Here is an 18,624-nt window from a genome sequence, read left to right as displayed (position 1 = left end):
TTCTTGCGTTATGACACCACGCACCTGCTGATTCCTCGGCCCAAATTTACATGTGGTTTGTACATTTGGTTAATATTCAAATTCTTAGCAGGAAGTTTATGGCCCTCACAGTGACAGCTCCTTCTTTGGTTCCTAGATAAAGGTGATAGGTTGCGTGCGATACCTGAAATTGTATAAGGTCTGTCAAGCTTAGCCAGTCTGACCGCAGCGGAATGAATGGGATGAAGTACGACAAGACATTAACTGCAATGTTTCAGTAGAAGTAACTGCTAGTCCTGATTTGTCCACCAGGGGTCGCACTAGTTTAGCAAAAGTTGCCGACAAAACCAGAACTGATCAGTAGATGGCAGCACTGTGCAGAAAAAATTCTTAGAAAATAAACAAACAAAGTAAGCGAGTACAATGTACAAAAGAAAAGGTTGTAATTGTAATTTACACCAATTAGCCACAACATTTGAGGGGAGGGGCCTCTGATCATCCCACTGATACTTGATCAGTTTGGGATCTAATGAATTTGGAGGCCAGGTCAACATCTTGTACTGTTCCTAAAGCGTTTTTGTGTCTGTGTCAGTCTGCATCCTGCTGGGGATGGCTGCTGCCATCAAGGAGTGTCATAGCTATGGGGTGGGGGTGCCTGGGGTGGGGGTGCCTGGGCTGGTCTAGGTGGGTGCTACATGTCTAAGTAACGTCCACACCAACGAATGGCAGGACAGTGGATTGTTACAAGATGGTCAATGTTATTTACTGTCAGTGGTCATAATGTTGTGGCTGATATATTCAACTGATTGCATCTCTTTGTCACCTTTGGTTAAGGTTTGTTAAAGACTTTTATAGCACACATTGTGAATTCCCTGGAAGTGAACTGTGAACTGTTGCTTACAAACACACAGATTTACATTATTCAAAATTCAAAAACCACAACGTCGTGACCTTTTTTCTTTTTTTTTATGTGCGCCTTTTTGTTTTTTCACAAAGAGGTCAGGAATGCTCCACCAGCATGCTACCTGCTAGCCTTTCTGACCTCCTCCCCTACGGTTTGTTAACCTTAGCTCGTGACAGAGAGACATTTTTTCCCAATCAGTGCTCTTCCGAACAGTTTAACAGATAAATCTCTGTGTGTCAGACCTGTTTGGTCGTGTTTGGTAGACCTGCCCCAAATCTGTTATGTTTATGTGCCGGAGGGGAGTCGGACGGGGGAGGGGGCTTTCTCAACTCAGGAACACGGGGGGAAATATGAGGAAATACTGAACGGAAACACTATCAGCTCCACAGACGACTCTATTCAGGACGAAGGGAAAGGCAAGACTATGTCCACTGCTGATAGCTGCTCGCTGGTTTGTTGACTTTCTTTGGCAAATCTAGGTTTACAGTCTATTCGTTTTATTATTCGTTTTAAAATGTGGCCGTCCTGACAGAAACCTAATGCTGTGTGTATGTGCATGTTTTTTAGATGGAAGTCTATAAGGTAAAGGTGGCCACAGGGACGTCGGAGTATTCGGGCACCAACAACTACATCTATGTCACCCTGGTGGGCGAGAAGGGGGAGAGTGAGCGCACCCTGCTGGACAACCCTGGACTGGACTTCTGTCGAGGGGCAGTAAGTTATTCCCGCGATGAATGCGAGATGCTAATGTCATGAACCTGAATACGAGAAGAGAGTGGTTTGGTGGCATTTCCTCGGCAGTAGCTTTACTGGAGTGCATCTATAAAATAATCCTTTAAGATAATCCTTTAAGATAATCCTATATGAGAATCCTTTAAGAGAATCCTTTAATTTATCCCCCTTTTTTCACAAACTTTAAACAAAAATTGACTGTACAAAACTATAGTAAGTAAATATATACATTTAACTTAACAGAAAATGTACAATAAGTACATGAAATGGTATATTATATATATACTTTGTATATGTCTATGCATTTCTTGTATATTCTGTCTATCTACAGCTGAGAGTTTTCACTTTAAACCCACAGTCATCATACAGGAAACTCTAAATCTAACAGAAATAACATTTGTGACGGTGTCCAAAACTATATCGACCTAACTACACCGTATGTGCGTATAATGAATCCAACAGGAATGCTCTATGTAAACAGAGTCAGCTGTTATGTGGTGAAAGTCGAGCCGATACCTCTGATGACGTCTCTAATAGAAACCTGGCAGAAAGTAATGAAATCTATATTCTTGACCTGAATACATCTGCTGAGAACAGACAGCTCATGTGCTACATACTGTGAGCTGTAGATATGTATAGCCTGTATAAAAACATGCATCACCCCAGCACAACCAGTAGCATTTAATAGTGCTCCACAGCTTGTTGTTAGATGGGATAGTGTTGCAGGGTTATGTCTCTGAAGCCTTCTTCGTGTACTGCAGCTAAAGGTCTAATAACTTTCACATGCTGAAATTCAACATCAAATTTGCTGTAGTGTTCCTCTGCTAGCTTTAGCATTAGCCTTTTCTGATGCATTGCAGTAGTACTTTAGTTGTATTTCAGGACTGACACGTCACGGTAGTACGGGCTGCATCTTTACTGAAGTATTTCCGCTACTCGTTTTGCTGCAACGACACACTGGGCTCCCCACCTGTTTTCTCGGAGGCGTCCATGTTGTTATCGTCACATGATCGGCGACTAGTCGACTAGTCTGTATAAACCCCTATTAGGGACATGTTTGAACGCTGGAGGGATTGCAGATAGACCAAACACACACAAAAACAACGTGTTGTTAGTCTGTTTCCATGATGAAGTGAAGGTGATTTTCTTTTGTTTCCTCATTGTTCCTTTTACGTTTTTCATCAGGTGGATGAGTACAAAGTGGCCAGCCCATCGCCTTTAGGCTCCCTGCTACTGGTTCGGCTGGAGAAGCAGAAGTACTGGGTGGAAGACAACTGGTTCTGTCGCTATGTCACAGTGGAGCCTCCAGGCGGAGACAAAGAGCTGGTTTTTCCCTGTTACCGTTGGCTCTTAGGGGACGTCAAGGTGGAGATACGAGAGGGGACAGGTAGGAAAGAGCATTCGGAATCAACTCCCAGTGCTCAGCTGTGCTGTTGAGGCGACTTTGAATAAGGACCGACGCCTCAACGGGGCGTGATGCAAATTTATCATGACAGGCAAACATTATGTACTATTTTTTGTGCTTGCACAAGGCAGGTGACATGCAAATCCCGATCTTGCAAATCTTTTATATTTTCACTACCTGTGCAGAGATGAATGTAGTAGGTGCACATTGTGTAACTCCTCCACAGCGTTTGTGCATACTACATGACATGGTTTAGATTATTACTATAAAGTATGGATAAAGTTTGAGCCATTTGGAGCCATTCTCAACTAAGTGATTTTGCAGAAAATATCGGGGAAATTTAAATATTCCCAATTTTTTCTTTTGATCTCTGATTGTATCTGCAATTTTCTGCGCAATTTCCCATTGACGAAAATGACAAATGCACAAAAAACGCATAATTGACCAGTACCGTCAACATTCAAGGCAACTAAAGGTCTATACCTTCCTGCCTCTCCCCTTCTTTCTGCCTCTGTAGCAAAGACGGTAAAGGAGGACTCCTCACCCCAGCTCCTGGCACACAGGAAGGCAGAGCTGCAGGAGCGACAGAAGACGTACAGGTCCGACAAACAAAAAAAACTCTCTCTCACGTGTTTGTTAATGTTTTCCTTGTTTAATTTATCCTGTATGAAGGTTTGCATCGTGCTGTGTTTGCGTGTCAGGTGGGTTACCTGGGCTCCAGGGATCCCCCGCTGCATTGATGCTAAGACAGAGGGAGATTTACCCCAAGACGTTCGCTTTGACAACGAGAAGAGGAGTGACTTTGAGCATTCTTTACACTACGCGTAAGTAGTTCAAACCCACCAACTCATGTTTGTGTGACTTCAGTCATTGTGAGGACATTCATTGACGTAATGATTGTCCCTAGCCCTTAATCATAACCATCTCAACTATAGACTGTACGAATAAACGACAACGCGTCTCCACTTCCCTACAGACTTTGTTTTTAAGAAATGTTCACAGCGGCTTCACCTACTTAGAAAACTGAGCTGTCTTGGGGTCAGTCCAGTGATTCTGGAACTTGTATATACTGCACACATAGAGAGTGTCCTAACATTTCATCTCTCTGCTTGGTTGGGACACTTAAGCAGTAAGTACAAGAATAAACTAAACAGGACTGTGGCAATGGCAAGTAAAATTGTGGGAAAACCCCAAAAGTCTTTGACCCACATCTGTACTGAGAGGACGGGGAGGAAAGCTAAGCGAATCCTGGCAGATAGCTCCCACCCTCTTTTTAATCAGTTCGAACTTTTGAAATCTGGGAGGCGCTATAGAGCCCCTCTGGCCAAGGGTTTTTTTAAAAAGTCTTTTATCCCTAATCCCATTGGCATTCTTAACACAACCAAGTGACCAATCCACATGTAGTGACTTGAACTCCCATCCACTGTCTTACTGTATTTATTATTATGTCAATGTAATGCTGTTTGTATTTGTCAACTTTGGTATTTTAGTACTATCCTTTGTGTTGGTGAGCTGAAGCCAAATGTCCACCTCGGACAGTAAAGTTTTATTCTATTCTATTCGTCAAACTGACGCTAGTATACTGGCGATACCATCTTGGTGAATTTTGGACCCAGAGCCTGAACAGTACAGGCAGAGAGTGGAGCCATGTTATCTTTGACCCACCCACACTTCCTCTACAGTCACTGGTGTTTTCGTCTGCGCTACCTCCGGCAGTTACAAAGAAATATTAGATTATACACTACACTTATTTATTTATTTTTTCTCACTCTCTCACTGTCCTATGAGACAGCTTTACAACCACAGTTTCTATAGCGTCGCATAACTAACCAAAACAAAACTTTTCAGAAAAATGCATCAGCATTATATTAAACACCTAAAATCATTCCAGTGGTAGTAATACAACTAATGGCAGGCCTTTAGTCTGGTCCAAGTCCCATCCGCTAACATAGAGGGGGGCGGGGCTTATGACATACACAGCAGCCAGCCCCCAAGCGGGACCTCTGCTTGCTTTGGCTTCACTTTTGAGGAGCTGTCCTGTCCTCAATCTTTATTATAGAGTCTATGATCTCAACTAAGTCCCTAAACCTAATCCTGATTATAACCAAACCCTAACCTTTACCCTAAAACCAAGTCTTTGCCTTCAGGCTGCCTTGTAAAGAAGTGAGGACCCGGCCAAAATGTCCTCACTTTGAACAAATGTCTTAATTTTGCAGAAAAAAATCCTGAAACTAGTCCTCAGAAGGATAGCTGTACATGAGCACACACACACACCACACCATATTCAGAGAGGACTAAAGCTGTCATTTGTAACCCAAACCCGGTCTTAATTCCAAAAAACCTGTGGTTGCCTTTTTGTTCCCAAATTGGTGGTTCTGGCTGATTGACAAAACGGGAACGTGTGTTTTTTTTTTTCATTCTGCTAAGCTTGCTGGAGTTGTCCCTGAAGAAGTTGGCCATCAGGTTTGGGAAATCCTGGAGTGACTTGGACGATTTCAAACGGATCTTCTGGAAGCTACGAAGCCCCATAGCCGGTGGGCAAATTACACATTTCAGGGTTTTAAATGACAAAAGGGAAACAATGCAAACACAAGGAGCAAACTGTGGGTGGTGGAAAGGTGGACTTTTTAAGAAAAAGAAAACGGTAGGGCCTGAAAATGATTTACAGGACAGAAGTGACATGTCAACCACACGGGGATGCTATAACATAGCTGAAGGCATTTTGTTGAATAACTCATTAAATCTACTTTGCATAGTCAAATGCGTTATATCTGCATCTGCTGATATAGGCCAAGATAAAACACTGCATGACCTGACATGTGATTTGGATGGTTGAAGCATTGTTTGTTGTGATGTAATCAGCCCATATGTTTGTGTAACTCAGAGTATTGTATGGTGCACTGGAAGGAGGATCGTTTCTTTGGCTACCAGTGTCTGAACGGCTCAAACCCGAGGATGATTCAGAGGTGCAATCATCTGCCAGAGAACTTCCCCGTCAAGGCGAACATGGTGCAGAGTTCGATGGCTGCCGGAACCAACCTGGACAAGGAGATGAAGGTGGTGCAAGCCTTCTCATTGACCTTGTTTATGTCCATGCCCTCGCTTTGACTTAATTTTTCCACTTCTCTCCCGTCCAGGCGGGGAACATTTACTTATTAGACTACGCCATTATGGATGGAATTCCCACCAACACAATCAAGGGTAAACCTCAGTACATCGCTGCTCCACTCTGTCTCCTGTACCAACACCCAGACGACGGACTCATACCTATTGCGATACAGGTATCATCCGCAGCCATTGCACCCTTAAGATCTGTGCAGAAAATGCTGAATGAAAGAACTGTAGTGCGTCGCAAAAGTACACGAGTCGGTAAAGAAGAAGGCCGGAGGCCAGGGATGTCAGACTGATTTTAGTCCAGGGGCCACATTCAGTCCAATTTGATCTAGTTTTTGATTTCAGCGAATTTCTGCACAATGCTGCCTCCTAGAGTTTAGTTCTGGGCCTGAGTTGTTGTGTTATGACTACAACTCCTCCTAAAACAGAGCAACCCCTAGTGGACAAATTAGGAATAGGTGCTAATTTTATTTTAAAAAATTGCAGTTAATGTCTTCTATGCAGTTTTTTGATCCGCAGACCATATGTTTGACCATATGTAGGCTGTTGTGAGTCATCAGATAAATTACAATTGATTCATCTTAATACACAAAAGCTTGTTTTATTTATATAGCATCAACAACAACAACAGTTTGTCTCCCTAAAGCAAACACCTAGCGGTCATTGAATGTCAGAGGTGGAACCAAGTCATTGTTTTGCGAGTCACAGTTATAGGTGGTTTATGCATCTGCGTCAATTTGACTTCGTAGCTATGGCAACAGCCCAGACCCTAACACCGTAGCCTGACATACATTTCCCCAGAAATGTAAATGGATCAATAAAGATGGGCAAACACATGGAGGAAAGGTTAACTGAAGAGATTCGGAGATACAAACATTTGTACGACTTGACTTTCTGGTGAAAGTTTCAGTCGCCATTGTTGAAAGTGAAGCAGAAAGTAGTTACAGAGTGAGACAGACTGACGAGCGCACAAGTATAAATGAATCGCACCGGCGTAGGGTAAGCCGTCTAGTCCCGCAGAGGTATAAACCGCACTTGAGTTTCAAGTCTCAAGTCCTGAGTCAGGCTAAACTAAACTTGCGAGACTTGTTAAGTTTTGAGTCCCGGAGGCGACGCGCTGTAGGCCTAATACAAGCTCTTCTCCAAAGCCTCCACATTGGTAGTATTCCAATAATCCTTCACTCTGCACGGATGGAGATCTTAGCAAAAGGGGGCCAAAGTGGAACCGTAAACCAGTCTTAGTGGTTTTTAATGCTTTTAAGTGTTTGGTTGAAGGTGTAAAATATTGGAGTAAAACTCCAAGTTGAGTCGCAAGCCCTCTCTTAAATCATCAAATCTGTGACTTGAGTCTTAAATTCAAGTCATTCGACCTGAGTCCATATTTCTACTGAATGTAATTCTGACCAAACGCAAATTTCTTTGGGGAGTATTTATATAAATGCAGAGGAACATGACCCCTTAATAAGAGTCTGTCTTCCTCATCCTCAGCTCGACCAGTCTCCAGGTTTGGACACGCCCATCTTCCTGCCCACAGACCCACCTCTGGCCTGGCTATTGGCTAAGATCTGGGTGCGTCACTCTGAGTTCCAGGTCTTCCAAGTGCTGTCTCACTTGCTTCGGACTCACCTGGTGGTCGAGGTGTTTTGCGTGGCTACTCTGAGACAGCTGCCTGCCGTTCACCCTATATACAAGGTGAGCACCCACGTCTGTAACGATTGCTTCAAACACAGAGATCAGACCTTTGTAAGACACACAGTTAGGACCATAGGGCAAAGTCTATGTAAAAGTACTTATCAAATTTTATTCACATGTATTAATTTCAATTTATAAAATTCCTCCAATGCCTACTTGCAGTATACTGTTGGTGTCCGAACCAACAGAGACGCCCTTTACAACCTGTTCGATCTGTATTTTCTGGACCAATATTAACAGCTTATTAACTTGTAACTCAAACAATGAAGAGTTTTTTGTTGTTTTCCTGCTTTAGCTCTTGGCTCCTCATTTGCGTTACACCCTGGAGATCAACTGTAGGGGGCGCACTCAACTCATCTCCGCTGACGGCATCTTCAAACGGGTAGGTCCTCCTTATTTCACGAGGGCTTGACGAGATGTAGGTGAAGTGCAGGGGAAACTCAACTAGACTTCCACATGGACTTGCTTGGATTGGATTTTGTTTCTTTAAATGTGTCTTGTTTACCACACCATTGTCTTCAAATTGACGTTACTCCTGGGACGAATAAAGCTCTCTTAATCTGAATTGTTCAAGTTGTTTGCGTTATCATTATTAGCTGAAATGTTAGCTGTGTGGCTACCTAAGCAGCTAACGTTAGCACGATCCAAAGACTAAAGTGCTTTTCAGGTATATGTCACCTATGTCCCGGCAGCACCAGCGTCCAATGGCAAGAATAGTTTGCACCCATGTTACGGCCAGTATGGGCCGGTGCTCCACTGTAAACCAACCAATGTTTTAGTTTAATGGTGTCATTTGTTTTTCTTTCATGTAAGCATTGCACTTTATGTTTACTGCTCAGATATTAACATTTAATCGTAAAATTATGTTCCATTTATGCAGAACCACCGATTCACCGGACGACTGTACAGACGGTTTATCTGTGGTGGTGAAGATAAATAATCGGGATTTAAGACATGATGTTAAAATATGTGGTTAACCGAACAGATTAGTTGAGAAAAACTACCGATAGATTAATCGCAAAAATAATCGATAAGATTAATCGCTTGAAATTAGTCTGTAGCAGCAATACCTTGACAGAGGTTTTAAATATGACTGAGCGAGAGGTCTAAGTTATTTATTTTGTCACTGATGTGGTGTAATCGTGTTTGTCTTTGCAGGTTGTGTCCACCGGTGGAGAGGGCCTGTTGATTTTGGCCCAGAGGGAGTACAAGGTCCTGACCTACCGCTCCCTTCAGCCCCACATCGACTTCAACGAGAGAGGAGTGTCCCGGCTCCCAAACTATTTCTACAGAGAACACAGTCTGATGCTGTGGGAGTCCATTCACAGGTAGACAACACGGCCTCAACAGCTTCTAAAATGCTTTATAAGGTGTCGGCTTTATAAGGTTGACCGCAACCGGTCAACCTTATAAAAATATAGAATACTAAAGTGTTGTAAGACGTTTTTATCGATCCATATATATATATATATATATATATATATATATATATAAGTTTGCACAATTTTACAAACAACAATGAATATATATGAAATAAAGTGGCTGAGTAACATCCACACCAATGAATGCCAGGTCCAAAAGTTTCCCAGCAGAACAATGAATTGTCACAAGATGGTCAATGTTATTCACTTCTCCTGTCAGTGGTCATAATGTTCTGACTGATCTGTGTTTATTAGGTTTCAGAGCTTTATCAGCTTCTATGATTTCCCCCAAAAAGTGGGGGTAAATATCTATGATGACAATGAAAAGCTTTTTTCACTCAGTTCAGTCATTGTCCCATTGACTCTGATTAAATGCTCCATCAGTTATAGATGATTGTGTTTGTGTGCCAAGATGTTTGACTTGAGCAGCAGCTTGACAAGATGGATTGTTATTTCATCATGAAATAAATCTTTGTCAAATTTAACATGCAACCGTTGACTTTAGATAAGATTCTGAATTACGGCCCTGATGATTAGTGAACACACAAAGGTATCTCAGCCTCCTTAGGGTTGGGTTTGTTTGGATACTACTAGCAGGATTCTTTCACGCATGTTCTGTGTAATTCCTTGCATGCAGATGTGTTTTTAATGAATATTATCTAACTATGCCTCTTATTTTCCCTTTTTCTTCAGCTTTGTCTCTGGTATGGTGAACCTATACTACAAGTCAGACCTTGATGTGCAGAAGGACGTGGAGCTCCAGGCCTGGTTCAGAGACATATCACAAGAAGGCTTCACAGAGCTTCCAAACTTTGGTCAGTCACGAGTAACCATTAATAACAGTTAACAAATACACCGCTGAGCCAAGTCGTAATCAGAACAGACAGCTCAGATATGTATAGCCTGTATAAAAACAGGCAGCACCTCAGCACCATCAATAGGATTTAATAGTACTCCACAGCGTGTGGTTAGATGGGATAGTGTAGCAGGTATTTTATTTTTCTGAAGACTTCTCCGTGTTCTGCAGCTAAAGGTCTAATAAAGGCGATACAAAGGAAATACTTTTCAAATAGTTGATTCACTTCTATAGGGTGACATTGTTCAGAAAGAATGAAGACATATCAGTCTCTATGCAGATGACTCAAAGCTATATTTATGTGTGAAGCCAGGCCAAATTAATCAAACGGCGTGGACGTGCAACTTTATACTTACTCTTCTAATAAATGCCCTAATAATAAACTAATTCAAGTGAGCAAAAATCATAGATTTACTGAATTTGAATCACTACAATCAAAGAAAATCTACGGAGAAACAATCCAAATCTTCTCCAGTCCTCCTTTTTACAACACAAAGCTCTATAGACAGATTTAAATCACCGTCCGTTTGTTGCCGCAATTAAGTTGCTTAACCTTCCTGTCGTCCTCCAGGTCAAGTTTAAATCACATAGTTTGATATAAACGTGGTCTACGAAGTGTATGAAATATAGTAATTAGTTGAAAGGAAGTTGTGTAGCACAGGCTTAGAATTAGTTGACGCATTAGAGGAATTGGTTCATGTATGAAGAGATGAAGTGTTTGTACCTGATGATGGGGGTGTTTTAGGTCTGCCCAATAGTCTCCGCACCAAAGAGGAGCTCTACACCCTGCTGGCAGTGGCCATCTTCACCAGCACAGCTCAGCACGCCGCGACCAACAACGGACAGGTGACGAACACTCGCACACTTACGCGAAAATGCTTTTAAGCGCCGTCTTTTACTACATTGCCACGACAACCAGGATGTTTTTTTTTATTTTTATTTTTTTGTTGCTTTTAGTTTGACTGGTGTGCCTGGGTGCCCAACACGCCCTGCACCATGAGGGAACCGCCTCCGACGGACAAAGACGCCGTTACCATGGAGATGATCATGGCCAGCCTCCCCGATGTCGGCCAGTCCTGCGTACAGATGGCTATCACGTGGCATCTGGGGCGAGCACAGCCGGACGCAGTGAGTTTATGTGGGAACATTAAAAAAAAAATAGCTGATCCATCAGCCACAACATTATGACTAATATTGTGCAGGCCTTGTGCCCCCAAAACAGTTGTGAGTATAGACTGTATGTAAATATGGACTACACATCTCCACTTCCTTGCATTGGCCTAAATGACGCTATTTCCCTGGGGATACGGGCGGCGCCATCTTGAGACTTTGTAGCCAGAGTTCTACGCTTCCTACAGACTCACTCGCATTTTCTTTTAATTAATACTGCGCTCACTGTACTTGATTTAATTTTTTTTTTTACAACTCTCACGGACCGCTTTACAGAGCGGTTGGCATGACAACTAGTGGTCGCCATTATGTCACATCCTGTTTTTATAGCGTCAAATAACTAATTATGAAACGTATCCAAAAAATTGACACTTGAACATTCATCAACACCTAAAATGACAGAAGCCATCTTTGAAAAGACATGTATTTGACATGTATTTTAGTGATTTAGCTTTGCCCAAGTCCCACCCACTAACATGGAGGGGGTGGAGCTTATGACATATACTGCAGCCTGCCACTAGGGGGAGCTCTACTTGATTTGGCTTCACTTTGCCGTCCATATTTATATAGACTATAGTTGTGACTCATCAGAGAATGGACATGGGCCTTCTGAGGGTGTCCTGTGGTGTCCTGTTAGCGGGGGGGGTCTTTGGGTCCTGTGGGTTGAGAGGAGGGAGTTGACCTCCTTATACGTTTTATTATTCATAAGATTTGTTCCATTTTCTTCTGCCTAGATTCCCTTGGGTCAATACACAGAGGATTACTTCACCGAAGAGCAGGCCCTGGAGGTGATCGACAAGTTCAGGATGGACCTGAAGGAGATTGAGGCTCACATCCTGAGTCAGAATGAAGGACTGGAGCTGCAGTACCTGTTCCTCCTGCCCAGCCGCGTTGAAAACAGCATCACCATATAGAAATCTTTCGCATTACATTTTTGTTTCTGTAAATCTTTTGAAAAGAAAACTCTTAACTAGTAAAAGAGAAATAGTTTTTATTCTGTAATCTTCTTCCTTGGTGTTTCTTGTCTTGCTTTTTTATATATGTCTATATATATGTATATATAGTCCTCAGTTGATGGCAACGTGAGATTTATTACATGCAACAAGCTATTAAGGGGACCTATCTGTGTACCTTTTAACGTTTGAAAACAGCCAAATAGAACTGGTAACTGGGTCATTCTCCAACTATCTAAGAGTTGTATTAAGTCGCTGTATTAAGTTAGATATGTAAATATGTTTTAACTTCTTTGTTTCATGATTTGTTGACACTTTTGGAAGATTTTCTGATGTTTTATTGCTCTCTAAAAGTTTCCTTATGATGTATGAATTAATAATTTCCTCTGTTGGTTTGTAGTATTGTTGCACAACGTAGTGGTGGGGTAGGGGTCTGAAATATATATATAAATGTTCTGACAATAAAATGATCCAAAATAAATCAGTAAATGACAGTGAATCATTTTCAGCATCAAAATCTGTGCAATAGAGGGATATAAACGATAGACGACAAGAGAAAGGTACCAAAGCCCCACCCCTTTACATCTGGTATTGTTGAAAAGCCCCAAATGAAGTTAAGGGCAAGGGAGTTAATTCGGTAGTATGCAGTGGGTGGGTGGGGGATATTCAGGTTTTACATTACTGGTAGTGAGGAGGTGAAAGGGGAACTACTGTTTTTTACAGCCTGGACCTTATTTCTGCCATAAATACGATTGTTTACTCACCCATATAACTTTGGTGTTATTTGGAGTTGTTTGGACGATATTTAGACCTGCGAATATCCATATAATGGGAGTGACTGGGGCACCGAAACACAGCCTCTAAATAATGCTTTATCTGCCGTGAAACAAGTTCATTTCATTAATATTTTGTTATCATATGCTAGTGCTATTCCCGTGGAGTCTGAAGTTACCTGTTATCATCTTCCGGGGTCTGTAGATTGACCTACTCACCTCTGACCTACTATGGTTAGTCCACAACCTCAGAATCAGAAAAATATTCAGCCAGATCAGAGGTTAGTAGGTCAATCTACAGACCCCAGATGATGATAACAGGTAACTCTGGACTCAACTGGGAATAGCACTAGTGTATCATAACAAAATATTGGTGAAATTAACGAGTTTCGTGGCAGATAATGCATTATTTAGAGGCTGTGTTTCGGTGCCCCAGTCACTCCCACCATATGGATATACGCTGATTTAAATATCTCCCACACGACTCCAAATGACACCAAAGTTACAACTGTATTTTATGCCAGAAATAAGGTCCAGGTTGTAAAAAACGGTAGTTTCCCTTTAAGTCAGCACAAACTTTTAAAAATATGTGAAACTAGATTGGGGGGGGGGGGGGGGGGTGCTAGCCAGGCTAGGACCGCCCCTGAGTGGGAGGGTCAGGGAGTGCCCCGGCGAACGCCAATGCGGTTTTCAGGGAGGGCTGAACGGCAAAGCGTGTAGACAGACTGAACATCGACAGGCCCCGTTGTGTGCCCCCCACCCCTTTATAATCTACACTAGAATATAATTAAACAGTCTCTTTGTTCCGGTGTCCGAGCTGCAGACATGGCCCGCTGCTCTCTGTGCGCCCTGGCTCTGCTGCTGCTGCTGCCGCCGCTAAGAGGTAAGGCTCGGTCGCCCTGCACCCCTCCAGGAAATCACCATGCTTTGAGATTGGTTTGCGCCCGAGTAACGGTCCCGCAGGCCGGGACACAAAAGGCTGAACAAACCGAAAGCTGCACACACAGAGGGAGGAAGAGGGAGGGACAGGTGCAGCCTTGGTCCCGTTATCCCTAGAATAAGATCCTGATGTTTATCCAGCTGTGGTATTATTACAGATAAACTGTAAATGTAAATATTACATAGAGCGGTGTACATATGATGCTTTTGTTCGCGGCATTACAACAATGGTGTTTTTATCTGGAGCCACACCCAGAGCATGTGGCGCTTCAGCTGTTTTATTTTTGTTCTTATGTTGGTGACATTTATTCTGCGTGGTGGCGTCCTTCCTGTGCCATCATGGCCCCAGGCAGCATGTTTGGTTGGCTGGTGAAATAGGCCATAGGTGTAATGGTGAACTTTACCCCACGGAGCCAGATCCAAGCCGAAAGTTTCATTCATTCATTCATCTTTTGTAACCGCTTGTCCTGTGAAGTGAAGGGTTGGGGGGGGGGGGGGACTGGAGCCTATCCCAGCTGTCAATAATTCACACTCACACACCTACAACCAGTTTAGAATCACCAATGAACCTAACCAGCATGTCTTTGGACGGTGGGAGGAAGCTGGAGTACCCGGAGAGAACCCACGCAGACACAGGGAGAACATGGAAACCCCACACAGAAAGGAACCAGTCGGCCATGATGGGCTAGAACCAAGAACCTTCTGGTGGCTGTGAGGCGTCAGTGCTAACCACCACACCACTGCGCCGCCCAAAAAGTTTCATTAACTTGGAATAAAATAAAATAAAATAAAATAAAATACAGACCTGTCCAGGGTATACCCCGCCTCTTGCCCCAGTGACAGCTGGGATAGGCTCCAGTCCTCCCCTCCACAACCCTTCACAGGACAAGCGGTTACAGAAGATGAATGAGTTAATAAAATATAAAATAAAATAAAATAAAATTTTAAAGTGAAAGCTCAAGTTTTTGATCTTGAACCAAAGAAATCGTTATCATAGTTGGAATGATTTCTCAGAGCAGAGTACATATCACTTGCATCAGTATGATTTATGGAATCAGGGTGGTAGTGGGGGGGGGGGGGGGGGGGGGCTTTGAGGGGGAGGGGCCTCTGTAGATCATCCCATAGATACTTGATCAGTTTGGGATCTAGTGAATTTGGAGGCCAGGTCAACACCTTGTGCTGTTCTTCATGTTTTTTTGTTTTTTTTTAGTTGCTCCTAAAGCGTTTTTGTGGCTGCTGCCATCAAGGAGTGTCATTGCTATGGGGTGGGGGTGCCTGGTCTGATCTAGGTGGGTGCTACATGTCTAAGTAACATCCACACCAATGAATGCCAGCTCCAGAAGTTTCCCAGCAGAACACTGAATGGTCATGTAGGAACCTGTGGTCCTCTCAATTCTTCCCCTCTCTGGAATTTAAATTTACGGAGTTGTTTTGCAGAAGAACTCTCCTAACAGATCAACCTTTTTCACCTTAGCCATAAAGGTGCCATGTCTGAACGCGGGACAGGCCCACGCTATCGGACCTCACTGATGCTCTGGACGTCATCTGAGCCAAAAGAGACAGATTTACAGTTCTCTGGAATTTCACACCCTCTTTCTTCTTCTAATCTTCCTCTTTTCACTTGAGGAGACATCAATACGATCCCAGGAATTAAAGGGGGATCTTAATGAAAGACTCACCTTTTTGGATTCGAAGGACAAAGTCTAGAAGCCTTAATGTGATGTTCAATTATGTTTTAAACTTGTGATGTACTAATTTTCTTTTTCAGAGACGAATGCAAACATACCATTTTAACAGGTTTTGCCCCCTCTCTTGGAATGACCAAGAGAGCGAAACACTGATAAGCCGGTCATAAATAACTTTCTTTCCCCAGAACCAGACTCTGATATGCATTTTCCTCTGAAAAGCACCTAAGTTTGATAATATGACTATCGAAAATGTAATAACTTGGTAAGTTATATATTATTGTTCAGGAAGTGCTTACGATCACAATGAGACGATTTTGATCCTTGTACGATAATGCTAGCCCAAATTCACATAATTTGTCACAGTAAGGATGGATCAACATTGCCATCAAGTGGCTATCTTTAAAAGTATTATCTCTCTTTTAACCAATTGTTGAAGTTAAAGAATGTTGAAACTTAGGTATGTTCTTATACTAATAGTAGCTATTAGTTGAAATCATAACTGTTGAAATTGTTATTTTAGAAACCCCGACCTTTTATTAGCAAAATGTCAATGTAAAGAGAACTTGAGTTTATTAATTTATTGATGCTTTTGAGTTACTTTGATGTGGTCATTCTGATACGTCATCTTGTCATGTTGTAATGTTGAGTGTTGTCGCATACGGAAAACATTGCTAACGAGCCATGATGAGTGATGGAATGATTAAATTTAGTAATATAAAATAGGTTAAGAAGATCAGGCAATAAGACACCTCGAAACAAAGGAGAAGGCGTTCTCTTCTCTTTCCGCGCGAAGATTCTGGAAACCCGATCCAAAACACGCCCTGAATAATTAACTCATAAAACCAGAGAGACGCACCCATTTCTCTGCACTTTAGGACTTTTATACTTTCGCTCTTTCCGCCGCTCTTTCTCCAGACTTTTGCACTTTCCACTTTACGTACACGTTTATCCTTAGTAACTTTAAGAACAACTTGAATATTGACAATACGGTCCTTTTCAAGCTCTGTTTGTTTCTCGTCGGATGTTTTTCCCGACGTACGATTTTTATAGTGACTTAAATATTTTTCTAGCTTTATTCATTTTTATACTCTACGAACCGAAGTACTAACCAACATCGTTTATAAATTAGCCAGCGTAGTCAGCTGGGATATCAGAGAAAGACCCAATCTCTTCGACGGATCAAGAAATCAAGAAGCTGTTGCCATAGCAACGACATCAAGAAGACGTGACGATCCGACTTCTTTCTTCAAACACAAAGACATTGCCAAGTGTCATCTGCCTTTGACTGAACACCTACAGCGCTCTCAAGCAAAGCTGGGTGTTGGAGTTGCAGACCAAGCAACAAGTCCTATCTACCGGTCCCAGAGAGACCTGCATCAGCTGTGCCGCTTCGTCACCATCTCGTCACACCGACGCTCCGCCATCATCTCGTCACACCGACGCTCCGCCATCACCGATGCCGAGAAGACTCTACAAAAGTAGGCTTAATCGTTCCTACCGCTTAAGACAAAGAGTTGGTGTCACTACTTTGAAACTCCCTACTAACATCTTTTAGAGAAGATTGATTAGAGTAGATATCAAATCTATTCCCTTTAGTTTAGGACTTAAACATCTCCATCTCTCACCATCGCTCCAGAAATTATTTCATACCTTATTATATTCGTTCATTTGATTACACTCCTATATTCTATTAGTCCCTCATTTATTCATAGTTGTCACTTCATTAAATAAATATTTGTTCACACTTAAGAAGTTGTTTGTGATGTTGTTTTACGGCAGAGAATGACTGGTACAAATTGTAGTAAAGGATTCACTCCTTCAGATATGCAAATTATTGAACTGAGACTGATAAATTGATTTAAACCGTGTTCTTCCTACGATAACAGGAGGTGGTGCCCTAACGAGACAATTAAAAGGTGTAGACTACCCTACATATTAATGGCGCGTCCGCGTGAGGCTACGTATACCTGATTTCTCTGCAGTAATTTCATATTACAGACAAAACTTAACTGTGATAATTAATTAAGAGTTAATGCCGTTATGTCCGCTGAGCGATCCAACATCGCTGCTTGTTCGCTGTGCTTCGGTTGTGTATGAGCTTTCTTTATTGAGTCACTACCTTACTTTAAACGTGTAAAAGAAACCTTGCAAGGATAAAATTGAGCAATATTTAATGAAACAACGTCGCCGTACGTTATGTCTGAGTCGAGTCGCTGCGAGTTTCCAGGACTCTGAACTGTTTGCATGCTAGAGTGTTGTAAGCACACTCTCTTTAAAAGGCCTGTTGGTGGATTATCAGTTGTTGCGAAGTTCCAAAACTGATTAACGTCGCCCTGAATATTAGTCCACTTTGCTGCGAGGTTCCAGAAAGTTTGACATATTCAGACCCTCTTGTGTTTTCTGGTTAGATTAGCTACCTAACCCAAAACAGCTGTTTTAAAGACAGTGAAAGAGGCCGTATTTTCCCCTCTTAAGTGATGAGACGGGTTGTTGCTGTGGTAACGAAATTCTTACCACACGCGTATTTGTGAAAACAGGAGTAGATAACTCCTAAGTTGTGCTCGTAAACGAGCTGAATTAACCTTGTGCTTGTTGTCTGTCCAGGTGAGCTGGAAAAATTATTTTTGTGTTGAAACTTTAAAGGAGGCCGCCGTGCCCTAGAGTTTCTCTTGTGTGAAAAGTGGATTTCTCGCTGCTGAGAAATTAACCCTGTCGTGCCCAAACTGACACTGAATCAGATTCTGTTTGAACAGGGCGGTCTTTCAGTGGGCGGAGCTAGAAACGCCCCCTCGTGACGCATAAGACGTAACTTCCCTACATTTGTAGACGTAACTTCCCTACATCTGTAGAGTAAAATAAACGACACCGCCTCTGGTGGTTGATTCGACTAATTGCATTCGACTTGCAAACATGGAAGGTCTGAGCTTGTAGAGACAGAGCCTAAAGTAACTCACTCTATCACTATTGAACTAGTGGTTTTGTTAAAACTAAAACTTAT

At 42.4% G+C, this 18,624-nt stretch overlaps 2 protein-coding genes across 2 annotated transcripts in view; both read left to right on the top strand.

Moving 5' to 3' along the window:
- The first annotated feature begins 1,230 nt into the window (after nt 1-1,230).
- alox12 (arachidonate 12-lipoxygenase) lies at nt 1,231-12,604 on the top strand. Its single transcript, XM_084561336.1, has 15 exons — nt 1,231-1,334; nt 1,451-1,597; nt 2,801-3,002; nt 3,538-3,619; nt 3,722-3,844; nt 5,448-5,554; nt 5,905-6,077; nt 6,158-6,301; nt 7,623-7,826; nt 8,122-8,208; nt 8,985-9,154; nt 9,941-10,062; nt 10,849-10,949; nt 11,061-11,231; nt 12,008-12,604. The coding sequence occupies exons 1-15, from the start codon at nt 1,308-1,310 to the stop codon at nt 12,185-12,187; spliced, it is 2,040 nt and encodes a 679-aa protein (XP_084417462.1). The 5' UTR covers nt 1,231-1,307; the 3' UTR covers nt 12,188-12,604.
- Nucleotides 12,605-13,703: 1,099 nt separating this feature from the next.
- cd99l2 (CD99 molecule-like 2) overlaps nt 13,704-18,624 on the top strand; it is a gene marked incomplete at its 3' end in the record, with an annotated part of 9,054 nt that continues 4,133 nt past the window's right edge. The window contains exon 1 of the mRNA XM_084549975.1: nt 13,704-13,882. Coding sequence (XP_084406101.1) covers nt 13,825-13,882 — 58 coding nt within the window. The 5' untranslated portion in view covers nt 13,704-13,824. The remainder of the gene's footprint in view (nt 13,883-18,624) is intronic.

The sequence above is a fragment of the Chelon labrosus genome (genome assembly GCF_963514085.1).
Source record: "Chelon labrosus genome assembly, chromosome: 1".
Lineage (NCBI taxonomy): Eukaryota > Metazoa > Chordata > Actinopteri > Mugiliformes > Mugilidae > Chelon > Chelon labrosus.
This window is presented reverse-complemented; position numbering and strand designations above follow the sequence as displayed.

Bases quoted from the DNA above. Each gene is read 5' to 3' on its own strand.
- alox12 (XM_084561336.1), top strand. From the start codon at position 1,308: ATGTCCACTGCTGATAGCTGCTCGCTG. The intron at 1,335-1,450 runs GTTTGTTGACTT...CATGTTTTTTAG, and splicing joins CTGCTGATAGCTGCTCGCTG to ATGGAAGTCTATAAGGTAAA. The intron at 3,003-3,537 runs GTAGGAAAGAGC...CTGCCTCTGTAG, and splicing joins GGAGATACGAGAGGGGACAG to CAAAGACGGTAAAGGAGGAC.